General features: G+C 37.8%; 1 protein-coding gene across 1 annotated transcript; it reads left to right on the plus strand.

The window, feature by feature from the left end:
* The first annotated feature begins 1,414 nt into the window (after window positions 1–1,414).
* On the plus strand, window positions 1,415–19,536 carry cdo1.L (cysteine dioxygenase type 1 L homeolog). The gene is given in 5 exon segments (NM_001090037.1): window positions 1,415–1,624; window positions 9,679–9,756; window positions 10,822–10,979; window positions 16,235–16,404; window positions 18,629–19,536. Coding segments are annotated over 5 exon segments (606 nt in total). The 5' UTR covers window positions 1,415–1,454; the 3' UTR covers window positions 18,659–19,536.
* The last annotated feature ends 1,738 nt before the right edge of the window (window positions 19,537–21,274 follow it).

Consider the following 21,274-nt stretch of genomic DNA (forward strand, 5'->3'; position numbering starts at 1 on the left):
CATGAATGCTTTAATAAGAAATAGAAATTGGATTTCATGTTTAATTTGAAAAGAACTTTTATTATACAGATTTTTGTGTCTGGGTGACAGGTCCACTTTAAAAAGTAGGGGAAACCCCTAAATGTTTACTTGAGTACTTGTCTCTGTTGTGTGAGCACCTGTCAACATAGGCGGAGGTGCCCTCCAGTAGTGTAAGGCAGGGCTGGGCAGTGTAAGGGGCTAGAAGGTCTTTGTTGCTCTGGGCTTTGCCCAGTGAAGGGGGCTATGTTGAGCCTCTTTGAGTTCTTTGTGCAGCAGCTCTTCAATTTGTAAATTTCACAGCTATCCAGTTGCTAGGGTCAAATTTATCTTAGAAACTAGTGCAGGATTACTGTCGTGATCTCCATTTTAAAACTGAAAAGAGACAGAAGAAGAAAGCAAATAATTGAAAAACTATAATAAACAAAAAAAGACCAAACTGAAACCTTGCTAAGAACATGTCATTCTACAACATAATGCAATTTCATTTATAGGTGGAATAACCCCTAAAAAAATCAGCTTTTAATGCTGCATAGAAGGGCTTATTTTAGTTTCCATACTTAACGGTTATCTCCACCAAAAAAAAGTTTTGTTTTGTTTTTTCACATAATGAAAGAAAATATAATTTCTGTTATACATCAATTCCACATTTTCCGTTCGTTTTAAAATGAATTGTAAATGTTTAAACTAATCTTTGTCTGACTGTTTATATTCCCTGCTCTCCTGACTCCTGGAAAAATGTAGCAGAAGCAACTGATTAGCAGACCGTAGGAAACTGATCTCTGCTACATTGTTTCAAGAGTCAGAACCAGAGAAGAGAACAGAGCAAACCTTGTTTTTTTGTCTGTAATTTTATTTACAAGACAAAACTTTACAGATGTAATACGTTTATAGTGGAATGTTGCTTAGCATTATATCAGTTTATTAGTGAGTTACCCTTTAACGAACAAGTACATGGAGAGTTGACACTTCTATGTTATATTCTATGTTTTTCTCAGGTCTGTGCACCAGGGAGTCCTGTTGTTGTTGAGACTGCAGCAGGGAAGGGGTCTGTGTTTGGTGTTGGAAGTTTATTGAAGCACAGCAGCAAGAGCTGGACTGTGGGACTGCGACCAGACATAGGCATCATTGCATGTGGGGAAGGTGGATGTCTCGCAGCAACCCTCATTCACGTGTATTACCATGCAATAAAGAACAAATTGATCTTTTCAGAACAAGCCCAGTTGCTAGCCAAGGAATGTGCTTTTCTTGCCAACAGAAAGGCATAACCGCAACAAGAGAAAAACAGTGGATTTATCCTCCTTTCCACCCCTTGGAAACTTGGTACAGCCCTCTGTAAGTGTGAGAGCATAAATAGTGAAGAAAGCCTGCAAGGCAGCCCAATTGTTCCATGTGAATGAGCTTGTGCAAGTTCCCTCTCCCAGCAGCAGTGCAACATGGACCAGACAGAAGTGCTAAAGCCCAACACCCTAGAAGAACTGATCCAGATCCTGCATGAGATATTTGCCAGTGATAAAGTGAATATAGAGGAGGTGCAGAATATAGTAGAGTCCTATGAAAGCAACCCAAGGGAATGGATGAAATTTGCCAAGTTTGACCAGTACAGGTAATTGCACTAATCTAACTAAGCCTTCTACATGTGCATGTGTGTAATGCATTCCCTAAATCAATGGGGTGTCTGTGAGTGTGACTTGTCTCTGTGCAGAAGCTGCCATATGGGCTGCATTATTTATTTTCTTTGTTTAATGTTCCATTTTGCCTGCAATGCTCTTCGCACATATGAATTAAATAGTAAATACTATGGCATGTGCCATTTACATTTTATGGTGGGGGGGGGGCATCTTGGCTGTGGTCTCTGGCAATCCGCTGAATGAACTTTATAGGCACAGGCTTGGCAGGGGCGCTAGAACAATCCACCAGTGTTGGATACAACCAGGGAACAAAATCTGATCCAAACAACAAGTATTGGGTGTAACTGCAGAACAGGGAGGCTGAGGCACAACTTGTTTGGCAGAAAATGCTGCTTGTTATTCAGTTGTGGCTCCATGCTAGTCCCACAGATAACTATTTTAATTGTGAGTCTGTTTTCTCCTTATTAGACCCATTTGCACAGTTCTGCACCTGTTCTAGTGTAACTTGCGACCTGTGTCAGACAGTCTGACCGCCCTGTTAATTAGTAGACTATTAAATCAACTACTTGTGCAGCTGCTGACCCGTGGGTGTCTGGGATCATCTGAAGGCTTATGTTTAAGGTGAGGCAGGATCATTGATTCATTTAATGAAAATCTAGGGCTCTTTAACCTGTTGTAGTGAAACTCCCAGCATCCTATGCCACAAAAAAGGAAACAAAACGTGGAGAATAACTGCAGTAGCTGCAACAAATCGCAAGTCGCGCTCAGACACTTGTTTTCCCCTTTTTGGCTGCCACGCAGAGTCTGCGAATTCCCGGCCGATCCGGGGGTGTGTAGGGGGCGTGTGCGTGCGAGCCAATCGCGCGTCTCCGAGGCCTGACAACAGCCACATCAGCCCGACTTCGTGGTTCGATTGCATAACTTTCTAATGACAAAACGCAAAGGATGCTGCGACTCCCATTTCTGCAACGGCGGCAGATTCTTTTTCTTTAGCCTGAAGCCTAGAAGTAACAGCGTATATTCCATGGCAGCAATAATGAGCACTTTTCTACTTGTGATTTATGTAGTACAAAAATACGTTTGATTATTTATTTTTTTATCCACTTATTTAGCAGCTGCGACTCTCAAAAGCGATGATACCAATCTGTAGCATAACTTCACTTTCCTGGTACCAACCTAGTGATTCACCTTAAGTTAACTGTTAGTATGTTCTAGAATGGCCAATTCTAAGCAACGTTTCAAATGGTCTTTATTAACTATACTGTATTTTTATAGTTTTTTTAATTTGACTTCTTCTTACTCTTTCCAGCTTTCAAATGGGGGTCATTGACCCCCATCTAAAAACAAAAGCTCTGTTAAGCTACAAATGTGTTATTGCTACTTTTTATTATTATTTCTGTTCAGACCAGGGGTGTAACTACAGAGGAAGCAGACCCTGTGGCTGCATATGTTGAAATGAGCAATTTCAACATATATTGGTAAAAAAAAAACCTCTGGATTTCTTGGGGGCCCTAAAATAGATTTGCTGTGGGGCTCAGTAACATCTAGTTACACCACTGATTCAGACCTTTACTATTCATATTCCAGTCTCTTATTTTAATCAATGCATGGTTGCTAGGGTCATTTGTACCCTAGCAATCAGATTGCTGAAACTACAAACTGGAGAGCAGCAGAATAAAAAGCTAACACACAAAAAAATAACAAATGAAAACCAATTGCAAATTGTCTTAGAATATCACCCTCTACATCATACAAAAGTTAACTTAAAGGTGAACAACACATTTAAGCCACTTGATCTGATGATGTGTGCTAGGGGAAGTGCTACATTTCAGTGCTAGGTATGTCTACTTTCTGAAAAAAAAATCGGAATTCCTATATTTTTCCCTGTAATAACATTGGCATAAAGCATTATTTTACTGGACAGACGACTGTTACCTGAGAGGTGGCAGCCCTATGCAATGCTATTGCTTTCATTCCATATTACTAAAGGTGGCCATAAACGGAGAGATCCGCTCGTTTGGCGGATCTCTCTCAGATATGCCCACCTTGAGGTGGGCAATATCGGGCTGATCCGATCGTGGGCCCTAGGGGGGGAACAGGCGGTCAGATCGCGGGACTGCATCAACAAACAGATGCGGCCGCGATCCAACTGGATTTTTAGTCCCATCCCATCCAGATCTGACCGACTTTCGACCAGATCTCGATCGGGGAAGCCCGTCGGGGGGGGGGCCCCCATACACGGGCCAATAAGCTGCCGACTCGGTCTGTTGGCAGCTTTTATCAGCCCGTGTATGGCCACCTTAAATTGAATTTAACTCAATGTGTTATGAGGTCTGGTTTTCCTATGCAACGGCACAGCAAAGAACCTTGCCCAGGCACTCCGTACATTTTATATGTTACAGGGACCCACAAAAACCTTTCAAAATGAGACATAAAAAAAAATTATCTCTATCGCTATATCTGCTTAATGATTCCGCTGGTGGCCATCTTATACATTACGGGTATGGGACCTGTTATCCAGAATGCTTGGGACCAGGGGTTTTCCAGATAATGGATCTTTCTGTACTTTGGATCTTCATACTTTAAGTCTTCTAGAAAATCATGTCAACATTAAATAAACCCAATAGACTGGTTTTGCTTCCAATAAGGACTAATTATATCTTAATTGGGATCAAGTACAAGCTACTGTTTTAATATTACAGAGAAAAAGGAAATCCTTTTAAAAAAATGTGGATTATTTGATTATAATGGAGTCTATGGGAGACTTTTTTTCCATAATTTTGAACTTTCTGGATAATGGGTTTCCGGATAACGGATCCCATACCAGAAGTAACTTGTGTCAGAACCCAGGGGCCCTTTTTGTTCCTTTTCTTTTAAAGTTCAGACATGTTTTCTCTGTCTCAACCAAGTTTCTCCTCTGCTATTCAGTGTAAATCTAAAATCACTTTTTGGCTAAAGCAGCATTAATATGATATGAATCAAGCAAAGATTTTGCCATACAAGTGATTTTCAAGATGGAAAATCAGCACATGGATGTGCTGGTTCATCATTTTCTATGCTGGTCGGTAAGCACCAATGGGTGTCCTCTGCTAGTCTAGCTGTCCATTTTGGCCACTTAATCTTCTTGCACTAGTGCCTCATCCAGGAAATGTCCCGCACCCAACTAGAATAGTGATAATACAAATCATCCTTCTGTTGCTTTTGATTCTAAAGACAAAATCAAACTAGATCTTTAATAATGCAGTTTGTGAAACCTGAAAGTAAAACTGCATAGATGCTACTGTGTTTCACATGCGTGATAGTACCCATTTAAATTTCATTGGTAAATCATTCACATATTAATACAGGTATTTATTGATTTTCACATTAAAAGGTATCCTTTAATCTTAACTGCTTTTCTTAATCATCCTTTTTTTTGCTCAGGTAGCTTAAATAACCTTTATAATGAAATCTGGTTCTTATCACTAGTTCATTGGCACGCCACCTTGTAAGGATATCTCTTATGCAAGTGTTACACTGTGCCAATGGGCATTCTTACAGGCAACTAATCTTTACTTTAACCCTATACATTTTCTTTTCTAACTGTCGTGATACGTGCACATGAAGTCAAGCTTCATACACAGGAATATATCAATGATATATTAATAACCATGTCCATAATCGCACACAGTATCTGTTGTTTAGAAACAATATGCAGTATAATTTTCCTTCTGAATTGTGCTTTGTACAGAGGAATACCCAGCCTGGATTAGTTTGATGGTATGACTCCATGCGCAAGCTGTGATGTTTCTGCCTTTAGCTATTTAAAGGGAACATCAATCACAAAATCACAAGATCTATATCACATTTCCATTGTTTTAAAGTTTGTTATACATTTTCAATCTGAAGCTTAAACTGTATTTGTTTATCTTTGTTGCTCACCTTTGATTCAGGCCCTTGAAAAAATGTAGTAGAAGACGTCCATTCTCCTACAGATCTGTTAATCGTCTGTCTTCTGCTACATAGATTCACGAGTCCGAAACACCATTGCAAAGACTATAATGAGCCAGGCAGACACTGCTTTCAATAGCAATTATATGCATGTAGGGTTAGTGGGTGTGGTTTTTCTGTCGTGAGCTCTAAGCTCACATTTGGATAAATCTGCCCTTTTGCCTGGGGAAGGTATGCAGAGAAGAACTGGAATAAAAGATGATGATGATGATGCCACACTAAACTACTTATTGTCTAATTTGGAAGAATAGCGGCATCACATAATATCCCGTTTAAAGTATAACCAAAGTACAAAAAAAATTGCTTCTCCTCTTTAAAAACCAATCCGGCCAGGGATACTTTCTTGCAGAGCGCTGCCATGTTTAGACTTGTCCCTGGTATCCCTGTGACATTTTTTACTTTTTGTTGTCTTGGAATAAAATTTGCAAAATCCATTAATAAAACAAACTGTATCTGTTTTGCTTTTCGCTCGGCAGTTTGCCAGACTACAGAATAAATGTATCCGAAATCCATAGGAAATAATACTCCTGTTAGAGATCGGTGTGGTTCTCGTCTGGTCGATTTGGACCTGACCTGTAACCCACATTTTTACCTGCTCTCAGATCCAACTCACAACTGGTTTATCTGCATCCTGACCCATTGGCCAACATACCACAAGTGACATCATCAACTGAAGGCAGGGGAGGTGAAACGTTAACTAAAAGGCGTAAATTATTGAGATCCTCCCTAACGCACACCTTCCCTCTAACACCCACATTTTTGTGAGTACTCCACCTGCTGCAAGACTTTCTATTCATTCCTATGGGATTTTTAAAAACATATTTATCAGGGAGTGTAAGTCAGAGTTCACCAAATGAATAGAAAGTGGGTCTGTTTTTCTTTGGTAAACTGTAATCTCAAATTTTGATATCCCTTCCTTAATTCATACACACCCAATGGCAGTGAAATGTGCCAAAATAAAGACTTGGTTTGCAGTGCAATAAGGCAGTGTATAAAAATACCTTTTTATCAGGTAATTAAGGTGTGACAAACAAATGCTTAAAAATGAATTGATGTACATTTGTGTCCCCTGAGCACCTCTGCAATTTCCATTAATGTTCTATTTGCGGTTGTTAATGAGATATTGGCAATTTTATACTGATAATACAGGTGTTCAGCTTAACGGCTCTCTATGCACTTCCTGTGTTTAGTTAATCCTAGGGTTGCTGACTCTCAAGTGAGTCAAATGCCTGGTATTTAGCAGTCTAAAAGAGGAGCACTCTGAGTACACATCACATCATTTGTTGGCTTGTAGATACCTTTAGAATGGAAAACATTATTTTTCTGCAAATGCTTTATTTTCATAGTTTACATAGGACTTTGAGCATTGGATTGACGTTGACAGCGGAGGGTGCTGTCGGTCACATGAGGGGGCAGTGCACTAGCACACCGCTAATAAGGCTCTCATATAAAGGACCTTTACCCACCTCTTTGGCCTAAACTTTACGTTCCCAACCACAGACCTCATTGTTGTGTTCTAGAGGCTCGTTTGTTTTGGCACATATCTTTGCTCCAGTAAGGTCAGATGTATTTGCCTGACAGAGCTAATGCTTGTTCTTCCACTATTTTTCACACGAAGAACACAAAGTTCTGCTACAAGCTGGGCATCCATTGCAGGGTCATAAAGCTACAGAACTGAAGACATGCCAAACAACGTCTGTTAGAGTATTCTATCTCATAGCACATAAGTGCCAGAAAAACAGGGTATTTAAGCAAACATTAACACTGAAGCAAAAATTGAAATGAACGTTAAAATGCCTGTACTGAACCAAGCAACATGCATCTGCCTAAATACCTACATTTGAGCTTTGGTGAATGAAAAGTAATCCTATTTAGTTGGCCAGTACACAGTGAACTTGGCTTGCCACTTGCCACCTTATCCTGATAAAATACAGGTTTTTCTATTTGTTACCTTTCTTCCCTATTAATAGCATTGGCATCATAAACCCATTATTACAGAAAGTTCTAAGGATTCTGCCAAATGTGAATCATGCAGGATAAAAAACCTGCTATTCTGTAACTGGAAATGATGACCTTCTATTATTGCCTGCTGGCTATACTGAGTGTATGCCATATCAAAACTGGCAGCTGTGGAATTGCATTGAGCCAAACCCTGTGCAAGACATGCCTGCTGTGTTTCTGTGACTTCTGCCCGTGTGGGAAGGCCAGGGGGCAATGCTGGGAACAATGTTTTCAACAAAAACATTAGCTAATATGGGTATTACATTTGGAATAACTGTTCTCTCATGACTTGATTAAAAAAAAAAAAAAAGCCATGAGTTATAGCACTAGCCCTCTGATGTCTGTGCTTACACACCACTGTGTACCCAGGCAAAAATACAGGCTGATAGAAAGCTACTTTCATCTTCTTTCTTCCTTCTTCTCCTCCTCCTCCTCCTTCTCTCCCTGTGTTTTCTTCTTTCTCCCTGCTTCTTCATCACCCCAGTGCTTTGCTGGAAAATTGTGGTAACATGACTTAAAGCCCCAACTCCCCCATATGTTTGCCCAGTAGCAGTAACCCATAGCAACCAATAAGATATTTGCTTTTAAACAGGTGACCTGTAAATTCTACCTTCTGATTGGTTGCTATGGGTAACCGCTTTTTGGCAAACTTGGCGCCTTTTTATTACATAACCCTATTACACTGGTCTAGACCTATTTCTACACCAGAAATGTAATGTGTACCAATGTTTCCTGATAAAGTTAATTCTTAAGCCTCTTGGTGCATAAATAGGTGGATGGCCAGAGGATAGACCACTCTTCTGTGCCAGGTGTAAAATAAAAATACAGTTTACAAAAACAGCTGACCGTTTTATTTTGGTGCAAAGACTCATATCATCACTGCAGATCAGATGCACTAACGGAAGTATGACCAGTATAAGGGCATTGGCACACAGGGAGATTCCAAGTGTTTTGCAATTACCAGCTCAGCAGGTGGGTGACGCATGCTCAGAATTGCCTCTTGTTGTTAATTGGCTGGACCCTGACATGGACTCCCAGGTCAGATAATATGGCTAGGAAATTCACTACAAGGTGCTACTGTAGCTTATCCACTTGCTATCTCTTTCTCCATGTACAGCAATCATCTTGACCATCTCTCAACTCCACTGCCTCGTAAACAATTTCAGGTCAATTTATCTTTCGCTGATTCATAAAATGCCATTAATCCTGTACTTGAGAGACTTGCGCCTTGATAGTGCATGATATTGCACAGATACAAACGATAAACTTGTTTTCTTTTTAGCACTTTAATCACATTTCACTTCCTAAATCTGTTTGGAGTATCACTTCTGGCACAGATGATTGACTTTTTCTTTAATAAAATCATGTTGCATAACCATACTGAATTTTAAAGGAATTCTTATTAAATTAACTTATTCTTCCTCTCGGCGCACTGGAAGATGATGAGCTATATGGTTACTTAAAGACCAAAATCCATCAAAATGAACCGGTCTAAATGACCCTTGGTGTCGGATAGATTTAAGGTTTGAGGTTTTTTTCATGAAAAATTTGAATTTTCAAGATTTATTATACCCAGACCCTGGAAATATGTTGACTCTAAAACCTGTTAATGTCATGTAGAAGTCAAGGGCAGAGGTCCCTTGAACCATTTGAAGATGTTAATAGCCTTCATGATCAAGTTTTTTTTTTTGTTTTTTTTGGTGGGTTTTGCTCATTCAATTTGAACTTTTTTTTTTCACTGAAAACTCAGATCTTTTCAGATTGTTAACCCCAAATTCCCTGATTCGAGTTTTTCCATTCAAGTTTTTTCATAAATTCGCAACCATTCAAGTTGAGTTCATTCGAAGTTTAAAAAAGCTCACATTGCTCTAAAATTTGACCTTATGATAAATGTAAATCACCCCCTAAATGTAATATTTTAATACATTGCTTCTTGTTGCTTAATGCATGATCATCTTATCACCTAACGTTTGCACTACATTCTACATGCTTTCCTTGAGTAGTTGACAAGTATTTCTCCAATGCCATCTGCTTCTAGGTACACCCGAAATCTTGTGGATGAGGGAAATGGAAAGTTCAATCTAATGATCCTATGCTGGGGAGAAGGACATGGCAGGTAATTTCAACCATTCAACTTGCATTCAAAAGTTGCCTTATATTTTGTCTTGAGCGGCTCAGTGCCTCAGGTGCATTCCTTCATTTACACCTCTCTCTCTGTCTCTGTCTCTGTCTCTGTCTCTGTCTGTCTCTGTCTCTGTCTTTCAATCAATCCATCGAATTGCTGGTGGTCCACTTTTTTCTTTAACTTTTCCCTTATGTCCAGATGACTATGGCCGTTCAAGTGGAAGATCAGGTTCCATTTATAAGTATCCACTTGCTTGTTTTCCTTGCCACCCACTGAATGTTTTTGCCAACACCAAAGTTCAAAGGCTTCAGGGTTAACTTAATAAAAGTATTAATGTATCACTCAGAAGTGTTTATAAAATCGGCAATGTTAATCTCATGATATTTAAAGAGACGGCAAAGCTTAATAAAACCACCTAAAGGTTTTTAGAAAGGCTTTTACCCTTTTACCCTGTTATAGTATTCACTTAAAGAGATGCACTTAAACATTCAATTTAACCAAAGGTGACTCCAGGGAGTATACAGCACTGTACATTTAAAACATGACATGAATAGAGCATGCAGGGGGAACAAAATGGTAAAGTGTACATACTTGAATTCAACATTTTAGGGGCAGATTTATCCAAGTGTGAGATTAGAGCTCACCACAGAAAAACTCACCCACTTTGTACTCATCCCTATGGGATTTTAAGAAGTGTATTTATGGATGGGTGAAAGTTTCACCATTTGATAAATACTCTTCTAAAAATCTCATAGGAATGAATATTAAGTGGTTGAGTTTTCCTTTGGTGAGCTGTAATCTCACATTTTGATAAATCTGCCCCTGGGAGGACCATTTATTAAAGGTTGAATTTTAGAGATATTCGAGCCAAGTCCAATAGGATCAGTGTAGCTAACTTTGATTTGTATGGGACCTTGACTGCTTTTACTTGGCACAGTTGTGTGGTTTTTACACACATTTTAAGAGAAAAAATGATTCCAGGTTGAGTAAAAATAATGACTTTGTATTGTAATGTCCTCTGTAAATACTGAGCAGATTATTATTTCCCATCTACAGCAGTATCCATGACCATGCAAACTCCCACTGCTTCTTGAAAATCCTTCAGGGAAGCCTCAAAGAAACTCTGTATGAGTGGCCCAAGAAAAAAAGTAACACTGAGATGGTGAAGAAGGCAGAAGGTGTTTTGAAGCTTAATCAGTGTGCCTATATTAATGGTAATGTATATCAAGGATTCCTAGTAAAGGGACATGTTTTTGATAGTGTTGAATGTCTAAAAGTTGCTCTCTGAACTCCCTTATAATAATAATATCTTGGTGCTTGCATATGGACATAGATTGATAGATGGATATAAAAATCAAAAACTCCAAAACAGTTTTTAAGGCCCTAGTCATTACTCTGGTTGCCTGCCACTGACATAAAGGGCAACTGCCTGGATTTTTGCCTAAAAATACTCCAATTCAGAGACCGGCTTTCCTTCATATGTCGGGCAGTTTGAGCCAACACAAACCTTAGGAGGCCAATTAAGAGAGTTTTCAAATCTATAAATTGTGAAAAAAGTTTCACAAGGTTGTTTTTTTATTTATTTTTTTTCAAAAACAAATTTAAGAACTCTGTCGCATTGAAGGGGATCTGAATACAAACATTAATTGATGAAGGCAATAGACAAAACATTCTGATTTTAGTGGTTTTCGAAACCACAAAATAAAACCTCTTTCTATAAAACCCACGAATGCCAAGTAATTTATTAAAATGGCAAATATATAAAGCACGCACCAATAAAAATACACAACTAACCCGAATACTAATATGAAAACCTTATAATACTCGTGCAATTACAAACTGGGAAAAAAATCCTGAAATCCTCTAAAACCTGAGTTGGAGAAAGATTTTACAATTGGAAAAGGACAACTCCCATTGACTTCTACATGAACCTGACCGCTTTTAAATGGCAAAGTTTTTTGTATAAGTGTTAAGTGGATTTATTGCTTAATAAATGAAAAAAAAACATGAACATTTTTCATTTTAGATTAATCGGTAGAATTCACGGTTTTTAGTGCTAAAAAATAAGATTTGTGGAAAAGAAGAGAAAAATTTAAAATTTTATTAAAGTGGACCCGTCACCCAGACACAAAAATCTGTATAATAAAAGTCCTTTTCAAATTAAACATGAAATCCAATTTCTATTTTTTATTAAAGCATTCATAGCTGTTGTAAACTCATTTAAAAATCTTAGCTGTCAATCAAATATTGTCTGCCCCGCCTCTATGCCTAGGCATAGAGGCGGGGCAGACAATTACTTTCACTTTCCATTCAGCCTTTCCTAGATGTCACTGCTCTCCCCACATTCCCCCAGTTCTCTTAACCATTTAATTGTGTAGCCAGGGCATGGGGATGGACATCAGGTCCCCCATTCTGGTGCACAAACAAGATTCTGAGATGATACAAGACTTGTCTTAATAACGGTGTCCACAAAATGGCTGCTGCCTGCTTGTTATAATTATGAATTCCCAGACTGAAGGAAATAAGATTCAAATAATTTATATAGTGCAATTAAACTTCATTTTGCTTGACTAATGTGATAAAATAAGATTTTGAATATTTTTTTCCGGTGACGGGTCCACTTTAAATCAATCACGAAATTAGAGTGCTCACCCCTCCAGTATCTGCTTTCGCAGTGCCAGGTGCTGAACTGTGAGACCCACTCCTGTCCTTGGGCCAAAATATCATTCAAGGAAAAAAACAGCAGCACACCGGATCCAATTGAAGTAATGTGCAAAATTCCAACTTTTATTAAGCCCATATGTCCACTTTAAATGGCCCCATTAGTGATCACTTCTGCAACTTAGATTTCTATTTTTAGAGGTTTCTGGCATTTTAGACTTCTAATACTAGGATTTTGTTAGGGTTAACTTAATCCAGGAAGTACAAAGACAGTCAGTGGCAGATTTATAGTGTGAAATTTAAACTCACCACAGCACAACTCGCCCACCTTATATTTATTTCTATGGGATTTTACATGCAATTTATCAAAAGGTGAACTAACTTTCACCCATAATAAAATACACTTCTAAAAATCCATAGGAATGAGTAGAAAGTGTATAGGTTTTTCTGCGGTAACCTCTAATCTCAGATTCTCATACATCTGCCCCTTAAGGTCCCCATAGACGCGACGATTCCTCTTGCCGAACGACCGATTTTAGGGAAGTCCGACCAATCCTTCGAAATTATCGTGCGGTTAGTGGTATTCGAACGATCGTACATCGTACGATTTTTCGACCGACATCTGTCGGGAAATTGATCGGCCAGGTCAAAAAATCTTTGTCGGTCCCAGTGCAATCTCTCTATGTTTGCAGGGCCAAGCAGGCAGCTCCCCTTTGTTTTCCTGGTAAATTGGTCTTTTTAGTTGATGGTAGATTCGTACGATCGTTCTGAGAAGATCGTGGTCTCACGATCAGGATCTGATCTTTTAAAAATCTCAACATCTATGGCCAGCTTTAGAGTTGCTGGCCTGCTTAATAGTAAGTACTTTAAAGGGATACTGTCATGGGGAAAAATAAAAACATTTCAAAATGAATCAGTTAATAGTGCTAAATCCATTTCTCAAAAGAGCAAACAGATTTTTTTTTTTATATTCATTTTTGAAATCTGACATGGGGCTAGACATTTTGTCAATTTCCCAGCTGCCCCTGGTCATGTGACTTGTGCCTGCACTTTAGGAGAGAAATGCTTTCTGGCAGGCTGCTGTTTTTCCTTCTCAATGTAACTGAATGTGTCTCAGTGGGACATGGGTTTTTACTATTGAGTGCTATTCTTAAGGTGGCCATACATGGAGAGATCTGCTCGTTTTGGCGATCTCCCTCCCTCCCTCCGATATGCCCACCTTGAGGTTGCCTAACGGGCGGTCGGATTGCGGGACCGCATCAACGAATAGATGCGGCCGCGATCCAACGGGATTTTTTGTCCCATCCTAAAGTCGGCCAGATCTTGATCGGTGAAGCCCGTCGGGGGGGGCCCCATACACGGTCCAATAAGCTGCCGACACGGTCTGTCGGCATCTTTTATCGGCCCGTGTATGGCCACCTTTAGATCTACCAAGCAGCTGTTATCTTGTGTTAGGAAGCTGTTATCTGGTTACCTTCCCATTGTTCTTTTGTTTGGCTGCTGGGGGGGGGGAAAGGAAGGGGGGTGATATCACTCCAACTTGCAATAAAGAGTGTTTGAAGTTTATCAGAGCACAAGTCACATGACATGGGGCAGCTGGGAAATTGACAATATGTCTAGCCCCATGTCAGATTTCAAAATGTTTTTGAGAAATGGATTTCAGTGCAGAATTCTGCTGGAGCAGCACTATTAACTGATTAATTTTGAAATTTTTTTTTTTCCATGACCGTATCCCTAAGTTGTGATAAAAAGCTCATAGCTCCATTAACTTTCAAAATGTGTCTGTTTTAGAAAATTACCTATTTCTATCAAATGTTGACAATATACCTCCCATTGACTTTTATCGAACCGTGCCAAGGTTTAGTTAGTGTGTTCATGAATGTGTCTTGTTTTTTGTTGTTGTTTTTTCAATTTCATAAATCTCCAAGCTTAAATTTTTTTTAAATGGCCAGGTTTTTTTTTGTACCTTTTTTTTGTGCTAAGAGGCATAAAATATGAAATTCTATGAACATGTTAAACAACTTGTAATAAACTGCCCAGCAATACCCTTTCTGTTAAAAGAGGATATACAGTCTCCAGACCCAAACACCAAACATTTTAATTCTCCACTACTTAACAAATGATTTTTGCAGTATATCTTTATTACTTTGTGTGCAGGTCCCTCAAAATTCAGCTTCGTTTAGTGATGCTCCTTCCCTAACCCCTATCTAGAATAACTAGACCCTGAGTATTTCTGGATAAGGGATTACTCTACAATATGGAGTACCATGACTTATACATTTTAAAAAGCAAAAGGATTGTTATTATTGACATGGATTTATGCTAGTTTAGTTGCTATGGACTATAAAGCAATGTCTTATAAATAGATCCCATACACTTACTAAATATTACTAGAAATTAAATGTAGTAGAAACCCTAATGGGAATATTCCTTTTTTTAAACATCGGCCTACCAAGGGCAATACATTATATTCAGCAAAAAAAAGTACAATAATTATTATTTGCTCATCTCAGAGCTAGATATGTTGATTTACAATTAAAATCTTGAGTATAGATTTCTCTCTATCTTAACCTTGAACTTAAAGCATATTACCAATGATTATTTTTCTTTCAGACATTCCTCACTAATCTGTTATGTACAGTAAACTTGCACTTTGTTACGAAAAGTGTCTGTACTTTGGGGCATATTTCTCCAGTTGCAAATCTCGCACTAATTGACAAATATCAATCACATTGTTTTCCCACAACCCTGGTTTTTTTTTTTTTTTTTTTTCCTTTGGTTTTGACCTTTATTTATTAAAGATCTTAAATGGGTTCATCACAATCTCATTAACTTATATTGGCAAACAAATGGGAATTGCATTTTTCGATTAATTTTGAAGCAACTTGCTCGAATAATAGTCATACTTCCCAATGACTTAAATGGCATGGCTACAGGTTTTTAGGAGGCAAGATTTACATTTTTTAAAATGTTTGGTATAAGCCCTCAGTATTTATGATTGAATTGGTAGTCAGGCCAGTATTTGCTCATACAAGGTTATGGACACGTTGCGAACAGATTTTTTTTTAGCAGGAACACTGCAGCAAAGGTTTTAAAATGCAGGAAACCTGTTGAAGTGGAATCTTAACGAGAAGCCGGTTTCCTTACTTCAGCAAGCATATATCACAAACCACAACCTAACTGCCAGTCAGGTTGGACTCCATTACTTTGGATCTTGTATTTGTTTGTATATTTCTACTTTGTCTGACATGCGACACAGGGCTTCAGCAATAGAGGCTCTTCTGTTAGTAACCTTGAGTCCAGCTGCCAGCCCATACTTATCATTGTGAATGGGGCTGATACTTCATATTAATATATGCAGCAATTCCCACTGTAGTTCTTGCACCTTGAAAAGTAAATGCATGGGTAGACCACAAATAAAAACCTAAACTCAGTCTGGCTTGTGGTTAGATTCTACTTCTATTTACCACTGACCTTCAAATGTTTGCCTCATCGCTTTCTTTGACACTGTGCTTATTTAATATTCTTTCACTGAGCAACAAAAATGTGTGGTTATTCTGAATAACTGTGCAAAAGGAGCACAAACCCCATGAAGCCCCTCTTTCTCCTCTCACAATAACCATGCACAAAGTCCCAAACACAGGCTGGACTCTGCAAACACAATTAATTATTCATGCCTTCCTTTTATCAATTAACTCCTTTTATTCATTAAAAACTGAATTCATTTTAAACACAATTGTGTATTTATTTCAGTCAACTGCATACACATGTTTCTGATTTGACATTTTTTTCTATATGACAACCATAGATTCCATTGGCCTCCATCGTGTAGAGAACCCAAGCCACACAGAGACTGCTGTAAGCCTCCATTTATACAGCCCACCATTTGGTGAATGCAACACATTTGATCAAAGAACAGGACACACAAATTCAGTGAAAATGACATTTTGGAGCAAATACGGTGAAAGGACTCCCTTTGTAAGTAGATCACAGGCCTATTGATAGGACATTTTACGTTTGTTAGTATGTACCTTTATGCATGAATGAGTGGGCTTATGTCTTCTTAAATTGTTAAAGATTTTCAGCCAAGGTTCGGCTACTTGTTGACTTGCTATCCATTACAGCATTTGCTCATTGGTTATCTACGCCCTGCTTACAGCTAGCCTGTGAAGAAACTAACCACACTTATTATTACCATTCATGCACCTGTATGTACCTGTACCACCAGAGCTCTTCTTGCAGTCAGGAAATCCTATACTCCACTTACTTTAGCACATACCATATTAGTATGCCAGGATAATGGGCCAGTGGCAATGCAGAAGGTGGGAAGGAAGAAGATGAGATAATTGTGGCATATCATGCTTACTATTTCTGGTAATAACTGTGCAATAACCACAGGCATCTCTCTCCTGTATGATGCTACATTTCTGCTTGTCAGTAAATTAATGCTACTGGTGCTAAACAATCTGAAAGCTACAAGACCTCTAATTCTGTTAGGAGCTCTTAAGGTAATAACAAAAAGAGAATTAACAAAATGCTTACCCAATAACCTTAGTGTGCAAGAAGTTAATGAACATTTACAATTTCTGGAATCGCCAGCCAGAGGGCAGAATGAATATCTGCTAAAACAAGCAGACAGAATGAAATAAAGGATAACAAAACTTAAAAAGATTTAGAAAAGAAATGCCCAAAATCCCACTACCTGTACAAGAGAATAATAAATGCCAGGTTGTTCACATTTGAGTTAACTTTTAGTATGAGGTAGAAGGAGATATTCTGAGACAACTGGTTTTCATTTATTTGTGTTTTTTAAGTTATTTAGGTTTTTATTCAGCAGCTCTCCAGTTTGCAGTTTCAACAATGTGGTTGTTAGGGTACATATTACCCTAGCAACTATGTATCGATGTGAATAAAAGACTGGAATATGAACAGGAGAGGACCTGAATAGAAAGAGAAGTAATAAAAAGTAGCAATCACAATATATTTGTAGCCTTACAGATCGTATTGGTTTTAGATGGGGTCAATGGCCCTCAGTTTGAAAGTTGGAAACAGTCAGAAAAAGGGGAAATAATTTTGAAAAAAAAAAAAAAATGGAAGACCAATTGAAAAAGTTGCTTAGAATTGGCCATTCTATAACATATTAAAAGTTAGCTTAAAGGAGAACCACTCCTTTAAAATACAGGTTCCATATGGGGCACATTTATCAACATTCAATTTCAGGTTTTTACCTTGCTAAAACAGACAAACTTCAATTAGATTTGTGGAAAATCTATTTTTGAGATTAAGGGGCATATTTATCTAGGGTCGAATTTGAAAAATTTTGAATTCAAAAAAACCAACCAAAAATATTTTATTTTGTTGTGTGTTTTTTTTTTTTTTTTGCGAATAGGTCAGTTATCAATCAAATAGGGAATTCAAATCAAAGTTTTCCCAAAAAAATTTGATTTTTCAATCCACCAATTGACTCCAAGGAGGACTAGGAGGTCTCCCATAGGCTATAACCGAAATCTGGCAGGTTTTCGATGGCGAATGGTCGAAGTCAAATTTTTAGAGACAGTACATGATAAATTTCGATATTCAATTTTTTTTTTTCAATTTGAATCTAATTTGGACTATTCCCTAGTCAAAGCTGAAATGTAAAAATTCGGCCTCTAAAAACTATAGAAGGCAATGGGAGTTGTCCCTGGCAAGATGTAAGCTATTTTTCTAACTTGAGCTTCTTTAATTTTTTTTTTTTTTTTTTTTTTAGCTGCTACACTCTTTGAACACAGCAAAATCAATCTGTCAAGAGTTCAGAGGCAACCCTTGAGTAACTGCTAGTGAAATAATTGTAACTTCCAACTGCAGCCTTTTTACAGAGCTATTATATTTCATGAATACATTGTGTATATTTTCAAAATTTCCTGATAGCCCTATAACTACTACCCATTTGCTTCTAGTATCTGCACCACAAAGTAGAAAGAAAATTATCACTAAATGTTTGTAATAAGGTAGGCATTGCTACTGTCTTAGTGATTATATCTACTACTGTTGTTTTATCATCCCTCAATCCCATCCCATCCCAATGCAATGGAAGTGGTGAGTAATTGATGATATAGTAATATGATTGTATTAGTAAAAGTCCAAGCAAGATTTACATCTGTCATTGTAGTGTCGTGTCAATGTAATAACTTTATTTGTACATTTTTGTGTTGATTTATAGGCAATTGCACAGTCACAGGAAAATAACTAAACTGGATCCAAATCACTGGAAACCATGAAAAAACCTGAGGAATGTTGGAAATATTGTAGATTTGCCCAATGTGACCAAACTGCACCTGTAGAACTTGTAAAAAAAAAAAAAAGAAGGAAATATGGATCTATTGGCGGCATTTCTAAAAGAAATTAACATTTTAATTCCCTGTTTAAAAATGAACTGTACAGTTATGCGATGCTTTGAAATTAGAAACCTCTGCATTCAAATTGGAAATTAATGTTTTCATTTTTGTAAAGCTGCTTTCCTGTGAAACTTTGACAATTTCTGCTGAATATCCTTGAATTTTTGTAATCGTTTTGAATGCTTTCGTTGCAACATGTACATTTTCTGATCAAAATATTTTTAGACAAAACCCCGATCCTATGAATTTGGCATGCTCATCCGTGTTATTTTTTAAAGTCTCTTTATGAGTCTGTTTCCTTGTACTGTTGTTCATGTTAAGTTCGATAAGATAACACTTATCATCATATTGTAGTGATTTAACTAACAAGAAGGAAAACAATCCTCCTTCCGTGATTCAGCAATTCATTTAGCAACTTTGATTTGATGTTTCTTGTGTGTGTGTGTGTGTGTGTGCGTATGTCTCTGTTTTTAAAACCATAAAAACGTGTTGACTCCAGTAATCGTAGAGATTTTGATCAATTCTACTTTTTTTTTTCTTTATTTACAACACGGTACCTTGTACTTGTTAAATAAGCCAGCGTAAAGCAATGGCACAAATAATCCTACTGGTTGTTTTTAGTAGCCTTTAAAGCATGGTGCTCCACAATACTGCAATAGCCATTATATGGAACACAGTGGGCCCAAGCATTCCAGATAATAGATCCCATAACTGGACTGTTAAAAAAAAAAAATGGTTGAATGTACTAAGTTTCAATTTAAATATTATATGCTAATCACAATGTTTGTTCTTTTAGAGCTACAGGAAATAATTGTCATGTAATAAATCAACTTTTTAAAAAAAGTGACTTACTGTGTTTTTTTTTTTTCTCCAAATCAGCTTCTAGAAACTCCTATTTCTGCTATTTTAAAACAGTCTTATCTAGAATGTATTTTTTTTTTTTTTCAGCCACCAGTCATGTTTTGCCATGCCCCTTGAAGGGCAGAAAGTGAAATAAAGTAAAACATTCTATGCAAGTAAATAGAAAGCAGTCAAACTGTGGTGGTTTCTTTTTTTTTTTTTTTTCATTATTTTGATAAATATAGTTCATAAAGAGATGGTTCACGTTTAGTTAATGTTTAATATGCTAAAGAATGGCAACTTTTCAATTGTCTTTATTTATTGATAGCTTATTTACATTCTGACATTATCCAGCTTTCAAATGGGGGGGGGGGGGCGCGGGGGCCGGGGGGGTCCCATCTAAAAAACAAATGCTCTGTAAGGCTACACGTGTATTATTGTTGCTACTTTTAATTACTCATCTTTCTGTTCACAATCCAGTCTCTTATTCAAGTCAATGCTGGTTGCTAGGGTAATTTGGACTCTAGTAACCAGATTGCTACAAACTGGAGAGCTGTTGAATAAAAAGTTAAATGACTAAAAAAAAAAAAATTACCCCATAATAATTAAACCAGTTGCACATTGTAAACCATACTAAAAGTTCATCTAAAGGCAAACCACCCCTTTAAATTCAGAGTATTACAAGTCCATATGCTATATACACAGTATTCTACCTATAATTACTTTTATGCGTAAAATAAAAAGATTTCCTCCACTATTCTGTTGCTAATATTGTCTTCCTGCATGCATCTAGCTCATAGTGAAATCATTGTTTATGATCACAAGGCATCACATTCCTCCTTTTGTCTGCTTGCCTCACAGTGTAGGGCTGCTAGGATGCAAGCCAAAAAAAACCCTAATGACATTATTAACAGTCTTGGTTGAGGGGATCTGGAATTTTTGGTTAATTTCCATTTACCATTAGCAGTGCAGTGATTGTGTAATGCTGAATAAGCACAGAGCAAACAAAAGTTTTCATGAATGACAAAGGTCTGATTTATGAAATGTTTATGCTGCAAAGTGTGTTTCATCTAAAATGACCTCACAGACATATGTGCTGCAAGAGTGACCGCATGTAACTGATCTAGAATGTTTGTGCTCCACAGAGACATGGTTCTCTCCCCAGTGTGTTCATTAGATTCATGGGAGGGTAATCCGTTGTTTGACAAACCCATAAGAGGCACCATAGTTGTTAGCCCCACTTAGCTTGGCTTGTCTTAAATTGCATTATATAAAAAAAAAAAGAGGCAAACATTTCATTGCGGAGTTACATTCCTTCTATTAAATATTTTATTGTAAGTTTTATCGTGCAAAGTTTCAGGAGGGGGCTCCTACCTCCCTTCCTAAGGTGCACAAAGTGCAATAAACCCATGCAAACTACAGGGTGTAATGTAATAAATGGTGCAACTTGTCTAGTAGCCAATCGCAACCAGGGCTGTATTTAGGGCTGGTGCCCTTGGAACTTACAGCACCCCAACGTACAGAAGTGACATCACATACACTGATGTGTGTCATGTCTCTTCTGACATATGCCATTTACAGCTTTCAACACAACCAGCCCTGTACTCTTCAGCTCCATCACATCATTTATG

The sequence above is a fragment of the Xenopus laevis genome, chromosome 1L, assembly GCF_017654675.1.
Source record: "Xenopus laevis strain J_2021 chromosome 1L, Xenopus_laevis_v10.1, whole genome shotgun sequence".
In the NCBI taxonomy this organism is placed as follows: Eukaryota; Metazoa; Chordata; class Amphibia; order Anura; family Pipidae; genus Xenopus; species Xenopus laevis.